This window comes from Cucumis melo, chromosome 4, assembly GCF_025177605.1.
Source record: "Cucumis melo cultivar AY chromosome 4, USDA_Cmelo_AY_1.0, whole genome shotgun sequence".
In the NCBI taxonomy this organism is placed as follows: domain Eukaryota; kingdom Viridiplantae; phylum Streptophyta; class Magnoliopsida; order Cucurbitales; family Cucurbitaceae; genus Cucumis; species Cucumis melo.
This window is the reverse complement of record NC_066860.1, coordinates 6336343-6344570: the sequence shown is the minus strand read 5'-3', so window position 1 is coordinate 6344570 and position 8228 is coordinate 6336343. Positions and strand designations below refer to the sequence as shown.

The following is an 8228-nucleotide window of genomic DNA, read 5'->3' as shown; positions in this document are numbered from 1 at the left end:
GAAATTGAAATGATAACTTATTGGGACGTTAAATTAAGTAGTCAAGTCATCATTCTAAGAAATTCATGATAATCAATTACACCATCGCCATCAACATCAAACACTTTGATCATAGCCATGCAGTCTTCTTTTGATTTCACGTATCCAAGCCTCCCAAACATCTTCTGCAATCCCGTTGCCCCAATGAATCCACATCCCTTTTCACCTTCAAACATCTCAAAAGCCCTTTTCAAATCCTCCTCTTGCTCCTCCTCCTCTCCCTTTACCAGTCGCTCAAAATCTCCAAGCTCTAGTAACTCGTCACCGTCTTTGTCAAAATCTCCAATCACACTTTGAGCACCATCCCATGTCATGTACTCCCCTATCGATGCGAAGTAGGATCGTAGCTCATCGCCGGAGATTTTTCCATCTCCATCGATGTCGAGATGGCGAAAAGCAACCTCGGCAAGGGGCGGTGGCGTAGGAGGTTTAGAGGAAATTGGTTTGTGTTTGGAGTGAAGGAGAGGGAAATTGAGCTTGAAATTGGTTTTGGTAAACCATTTGAAGGGAATGGCAATGGTCGAAATGGCCATTTTGGCAAATTTGGTGGTTAGGAAGGAAGTATGAATGGTGATATAAATATTATATAGAAAGGGATATTATATATATATATGTGTGTGTGTGTGAATAAGTGTAAAAGTCTTTTGAAATTTTTTTGAAGAAATTGCAAATGATCCTACTCGAAATTGCAGGGAAATTTCCTTGGAAATTATGTTGTTGTTTTGGAAGGGGAAAAGGATCACTATGAAGTTATTGCGAATTAATTTCTAGATGAGATGTTTTGTTACTATATAATGAAATTAAAGTTAATTGTTTGATGTGTAATACTTTTTAAAGTAAAAGTTGATAGTGGTTGTATTAAATTCAAATGTTTGTTAAAAAAAAAAAACAATAATATAATAAATACATTTTTAATGTTACAAATGACATAAAAATTAATTATTAGTCATCTTCATTCTCGAAAAGTAGTTGAGTAGCTCACTTTTGTACAACTCACTAAATTGTAAGTTCATATGCGACAATCTTTTTTTTCCGAAAAAGACATTCTTTTTCCATTTATAATTAAAGAGATAGATGCATTCAAGGACACTATCTAATTTAACAAAACTAAGATATTCAACATCGTATGTTTATGCTATATGATTTTCCAACTTTCAATGGAATGCATTAACAATATTATTTGTGAGTAATTTTAAAATAGTTGATATCACTTTTATCACTTCTAGAACAATTAAAAAAAACTTATAATAATAAAAAAATCAATATAAATAGTATGAAAAGTCCATTGAAAAGTGTAAAATTAAATATTTAATATGGTTAAATATGTATTTTGAAGTGATTTTAAAAACAACCAAAATAATTTTAACTATTAAAAAATCACCTCCAAATATGAAAACTAATATTGAAACTAATTAAAAGTAAATTAGAATATTTAAACTTCGAAGCATGTTATATCTATCTTTTGTTCGTGTTATTGAAGGCAAATAAGAAAAATACTTATTTGACTGTTGTATTTCAAATTGTTACATTTTTATTTCTTAAACTTTAAATTCGATTTCGATTTCAACTTATTCTTCAAATTATTATCTTTAAAATTTAAGTTTGTTTCAATCTGATATCCAATTTCAAATTATATTTTTAACCTTAATTTTTTACAATCTTTGGTTTCAAATATTTTACAATCTTTGGTTTCAAATATTTTGATTGACTTTTTAAATGTTTAAATAAGTATTTATAAGTAGAAAAATATTATAAACGCTTGAAAAGTTAATCCAAATAAGCACGATGCATTCATCTCTTATCCATTTTTTAATTATTTTAAATTGAAAATAATAATAATAATAATGTCTGTCTTTCTTTGTATACTCTCTTCAAATTAGTGAGCTAAAAGTAGGTTAGAAAGATTTCTTACTTTCCCATTACGTGTACCATCTTGAAAAGAATGTTCAACTCAAACACGACGAAGCACCACGGATTGGACTTCAGTTCAGGGAGCTAATTCAGACAGCTTGTCTCTCCATTTGACGTAAACTCGAGCAACAAGTGGATCCATTACACTTGACTCTTTCCCTGCCTTCATCATTTCATTCAAAAGCTCCACAGATTGTTTAGATTTTCCTTCCTTATCAAGACCATGAATCAAGGTAGAATAGGTAATAGAAGAGGGAGAAAGGCCTTCTTCTCTCATTTTATTCTTAAGTTTGAGAGCATCTATTGTTCTACCACCCTTGCAATATCCATCGATGAGAATGTTATATGTAACAACGGTCGGTGATAAACCCTTTTGAGCCAGTTTATGGAACAGTCGCTTAGCTCGATCCAGATTCCCTGACTTGCATAAACCATTTATAAGAGCATTGTACACCACAATATTTGGAACAAGACCTGCATTTATCATGTCATCTCTTAGACAAAAGGCTTCATTGACCTTACCGACAGCAGAGCAAGCATGAATAAGAGAACAATACGTATAATTATCAGGACGAAAGCCTCTAAGTAACAAATCAGACAAAATCCTTCTGACATCATCAATGTTCTTAGACTTGCATAATCCTGTAATTGCAATATTATATACAATATTGTTCGACATAGGGATGCTCATGGCCTTTTCGTCAAAAGAATCCACAATTTTTTTAGTTTCATGATGTCTCAAATCAGACTTGGGCAATTCTATAGAGTGTGCATGAGCTGCAATAGGATCAATATTTGCCATTCGATGAAGAATCGAACTTGCTTCATCAATCTTACCAAGTCGATACAGACTACTTACGATTTTGCTGCCGATGGTAATATTAGGTGCAATCCCTTCGTCGATCATCTTAAAGTATGCATTATATGCTTTGTTCATCATCCCTTTGTCACACCAACCAGCTATAAGGGAGCCATAAGTTACAACATTGGGAGATAGTTCTCGGTTCTTCATCTCAGCTAGAAGACCATTCAATTTCTGTAATTCTTCAGATCTAAAAATACCAGTAATAAGAGAATTGTACATTTCAATGGAAGCGCTTATTCCTTCTCTCTCCGCCATGTCCTTCAATTTTAAGGCTTCTACCACATTTCCAACTTTACAATATCCATCAATTAGAGTTCGATATGTTATTTCATCAGGTGGAAAACCAAGTTCCTTCATCTTAAGAAAAATCTCTTGTGCTTGCACTAATTTCCCCATCTTACAAAAGCCACAAATCATGGTATTATAAAGAGTTCTGCTCTTTGTAAAACCCTTCGATAGTGCATCCTTCCATATCATCATAGCTCTATCAAAAGTACCTACTTTGAAAAATGCATCTAAAAGTGTACAATAGCTAACCTCGTTAGGTGCCACACCTCTTTTATGCATTAAGTTCCAAATACGCAACGCGTGCTCAACATAACCAAAATGGAACAAATTCTTAAGGAGGGTATTATAAGTCACAACAGTAAAATCAACTCCTTTGTTATGCATCTCATCACAAAGTTTGAAAGCCTCCTTGAAATCTTCTTGTTTACAAAAACCATCAAGAAGAGTGCTATAGCCATAAGAATCCGGTTTCAAGTTCCAATCTTTCATACTAACGAGCACTTCCGCTGCTTTATTAACATGACCAAGCTTACAATACCCATTAATAAGTGAGTTGCAAATTACAGTATTCATTTTTAATCCTACTTTCAACATTGCATCCCTTATTCTAAGAGCATCATCTAATCTACCAGCGCTGCAATATGCATGTATTAACACTCCATAAACATGCTCGTCAACAAACAAATTCTTCTCCTCCATGTACCCAATTAGCTTCTCAGCCTGCTCCATCTGACCTCTCTTGCAATAACCTTTTATCAACAAAGTATAAGTTCTGGAATTTTTAGGAATGCCCTTTTCAGACATCAAAGCTAACACCTTTTTTGCCCCAGAAACATCTCCTAGACTGACATAACCATCAATCAAACTATTGTAAGTTATTACGTTTGGTTCACAACATGACCTCTCCATTTCTTTCACAAAATTGAAGGCTTCATCCACTCTCCCTTCCTTACAATAAGCATTCACCATTATTGTATAGCTAAAAATATCGGGAAGAACGCCTAATGCAATCATTTGTTCATAAACAAGCAGAGCCTTGAAGGCTTCTCCATTCTGGACCAAATTACTCAATAAACTATTGCAGGACCTCAAACTTGGAACACGACCACACTTACCCATATTGTCAAACACACACAGTGCAAATTTTGTCATTCCTTTCTCAGCATAAACCTTCAAAATCATATCAAACACAGTAGGAGAAAAGGAAAATTCTCTATAAACCCTTACAAGCTCATCCCACACTGCAGATGCAATGTAGTTGTTTTTGCATAGAACCACAAGTTCATTCAAATACACCCTAACCTCCTTGTACATTCGAGCCCTCGATAATATATGGACAATCTTGCAATAGGAACTAACATCTGGTCTAAATTTCGGTTGTTTAGATGCCAATTTGAAGAACTCTAAGGAAGCATCAGGGTTTAATCTGAGATTCCGAAGCACTAAATCCATCAGTTCGTTGGAGAAACTGAAAGAGAGGTTGGCGAGGGCATCGAATCGTCGAAGGACTAGGAGGCGGGAAATGCGGTCAACCAAATCCGGTTGGCTCAGCTTCAATTCGTCGCCGAACTTCCATTGAAGAGTTCGAGATACGTGAAGCGAGTTCCGAAGAAGTAGATAAGAATATAAGCGATGAATGGAGGTTGAAGAGTACCAGAGCATTAGTCGAGGCGAGGAAGCAGATGAATAGAGAAGGAAGTAGGCGTAGAAGTTGAATTCGCAGCCTCATAGTACGAAAAACATCCGCATAACTGGCCATCAGTTCTACTCCATTCCAAAGAGAGCAACATATCATCGGTTCGGTCGGAGTGATCGAATTTTAATATGTATGGACATTAATTGGGAAATCGGTTTGTCTCGGTTTTAATTTTTGAACCGAACGAAACTGATTCGGCTAAAAAGAAGGGAAAGATACCAACCTTGATCTGGAACGGCTGGCGGTGGCGACGGTCAATGGAGCTTCGGAAGAATCTCGGATGGCGGAGGGAGGCGTGGAGGAGAAAGAAGTGCGGCCGGCGTGCGTGGTGCGAGAGAAGAACCAGTGGAATTGGAAGGTTGTGACGGCTGAGGAGTGAGGAGGGATTTTTTAGTGTTTAGGGTTTTAGTTTTACTTTTGTTCTTTTTTTCTTTTTCTATTATTATTATTTTGGATCATCAGATTGGGTTAGTGGTTGGACTTATAAAAATAATCAGATTCTTACGTATTAGGAAGAAACTTTTACCTATTATTTTGAAGTTTGTATTTTTTCAACAAAGACTTCTTTTTTTTTTCTTCTTCTTTTTAAGACAAATGTACCCTTTTACTCATGTTTTTCAACTATTTATTATTATTTTTTTTTATCTATTGTATGTGATGTAATCATTTCTTTCTCATTAATAATATTCGTTTTTCTCATGCAAAGATGTCTTGTACATTCTAGATTTTTCATGTACAAAAGTTTTCAATGTTGTGGATTTCGACGTTGAAATACGGTTGCTAGAGTCTACTACTCGAGGCATACAAGATGAGTTAAAAAATGATCGTATGTCTTATGTCCTCGTAGGAAGTATAACATAATGAAAATGAACATGTATCAAAGCCTAATTTTTGTCATTCTAAATACAAGGGATTTACCAACTCCTTTGATGCTTGATGTTTTAAGGATGATTGTAGCCACCTATCTTTTGCCGACTATGTTGCGTTTTTGGTTCGCTAAGGAATCAATCATTCTCGCAATCCAGATACATCAAGTCTTTTATCTCGATGACCTAAAAAAGGTACCAATTGGAAAGTTGATCAAGTGGTCCAAAATAAATTAAACGCATATGGGACGCGTTCGAAGTGGAAGATGTTGAGAATGAGCAACTGAATGTATTGAAAATCATTCCTGGACATCGTATGGATGAACACAATGAGAATGACACTCTGTGTAGACCTGACGTTGATCCTACAATAGTTAAAAAGTCGGTTGTGCGTCATGTCGTTAACGACTTCACAAACGATGATGATGAACAATTATCACCTCAAAGTGGATCAAGCGACGACAAATAATAATGACAAATCACGTATCCACATATTCCATTTTTTTATATATTCAGTTTGAGATACTCTCGTTTGTTTAATTAATTTTTGTTTTTATTCCACAGGTACTATTTCATCAATCCTCAGCGATTTCCAAGAGGCAGATGATCTGTTTATGGAGTTTGACGACGTAGGATCGTCCACGTTGGGCGACACTTCAGGTTAATCTTGTTACTTTGATGACAATTGCATAAACATGAAGTTTTATTTTGATAGTGTTCTGTTTTCTTAGATGGCTATAAACCCACTTACACTCTCAGGAGACGTCAATACTCCTAGAACTTGGAGTTGAAGAAATACGTACAACAAAATGTGAAGACCCCAATCTCCATCGTCCTAGAAGCGGATAAGCAAATCTCACCGCATGTCGTTTGGTTCAACAACACCATCAGTGTATTAAGGTGAGATACATTTTCACTTCACTGCCTTAAGTGGGCTGGTTGTCACACCCCGGTCTTCGTTTTCCCTTCTAACCTAGATCGAGGTATGAATTAATCCTTTTTAACATAACATTCCTACTTTTTAATAAAATTTCCAAAAACATTTTTGAAGAGATTTTATAAAAAAATTCGGCAGAACCTCCCCTAAAAAATGGGTTAGCCAAACCTGAAAAGGGAAGAAGTTTTTGCACTTCCATATAAGTATGTATAACTTCAAAACTCCACAACACATTTAAGTGTGTCTCACCACACACTTATCCAAATAGTTCTAGAGTTTCAGTAGAGTTCACAATCCGATTAAAAGTTACACACAAAAAGATTTCGTTATAAAGAGGGATTTCCAATACAAGTTCTTGGCCTTACTCTCGCTACATCTAACCACTCCAAGATGCATTGCAAAAGAAAAATAATTACAAACATACAAAAGAATAATGAAGATCTACGATCGATGACGAGAGATCAATCAATGCTTGGCCCTTGGTTCACTACCTGAGGGGGGGAGGGGGGAAGAAAAACATTAAAATGTAAGTCGAATACTCAGTGAGTGGCAAGTTTCTTAAATGTAAAGCTCATAAAATATACTTAAAGAGAAGAATTATAAATATGCATTAGAAATATAATAATAGTGAAAAAAATATCATAACTCATACCCATTAGTCCATCAACAGCCCTGTAATCCGTACAACCATGGCAAGGCATCTAAAGATACGACCAAAGATAACTCGCACATGATAAAGCATCATGCGGCCAAAACTAGCTCACGCATCCTTGGTACCCACCATGATATCAATCGTCAACCAATCCAACCAACCATGATAGCATACTAAGTATACGACCCGGGAATAGCTCACACGTGCTCCATATCCACAAGGAAAACACGCGGCCAAACGGAGCTCACGCACACTTAGCACCTACCATAGTAACTACATACTTCTCCTATGTGCACCTAGAGCCACCCAACCATGGGTTAAGCTAGGCCCGAAGTCATATCTCAATCCTCCATCCATGTCCTTACCTAGGCTCAGGTTCTCGGATCTCCAGTCATGGCCTCTTTCAGTCCCAGAATCCCCTGACAACCGTAGGTGGCGCTACGGAAACACATTCACGTAGCCTTTAGGGTAATCACCAACATTTACCATAAGCATCGATTTAGTAAAATTTTAAACTAAAAACTTGAAACACGATTATATAAGAATCAAGGCGTACACATTCTCAAATTCATAATGAGTAAACATATCGTTTAAGTATTAATGGAAACAAGGACTTGAACCCCGTTTTTATCATCGTCGAGTTATGATCATTCTTGAAATTTCAATGCAATAAACACATTGTTTAAACAATAACGAAAACGTGGCCATAAAGTTTAAGTCTTGGTAGTTTTCCAAGCAATATCAAGAGTTAACGTATGTCTATAAAAAGAAAGCTTACAAATTGAACCACTCACAATCAATGATTCGATCTCCTGGGATTATACGCTTTCCCTACTTCAATTTGGCCTGAAACAACGATTAGGACCTATTAATTATCTTCACAAAGGGAGACAACACAACAATCTTTAACATACTTCATAAGGCCAAATCAAACTTATTTTAGTTTCTAAAGTTTTTGTATTCTTAATTCGCTT

At 35.7% G+C, this 8228-nt stretch overlaps 2 protein-coding genes across 2 annotated transcripts; both read right to left on the bottom strand.

Moving 5' to 3' along the window:
* Positions 1-1208, bottom strand: LOC103503982 (probable calcium-binding protein CML41). The gene has a single exon (XM_008468402.3). It carries the CDS (start codon positions 570-572, stop codon positions 42-44), a length of 531 nt encoding a protein of 176 aa, XP_008466624.2. The 5' UTR covers positions 573-1208; the 3' UTR covers positions 1-41.
* Positions 1209-1806: 598 nt separating this feature from the next.
* Positions 1807-5244, bottom strand: LOC103503981 (putative pentatricopeptide repeat-containing protein At1g19290). Its single transcript, XM_008468401.3, has 2 exons — positions 5023-5244; positions 1807-4867 (listed from the first exon to the last, which is right to left on the bottom strand). The coding sequence occupies exon 2, from the start codon at positions 4763-4765 to the stop codon at positions 2027-2029; it is 2739 nt and encodes a 912-aa protein (XP_008466623.2). The 5' UTR covers positions 4766-4867; positions 5023-5244; the 3' UTR covers positions 1807-2026.
* Between the last annotated feature and the right edge of the window lie 2984 nt (positions 5245-8228).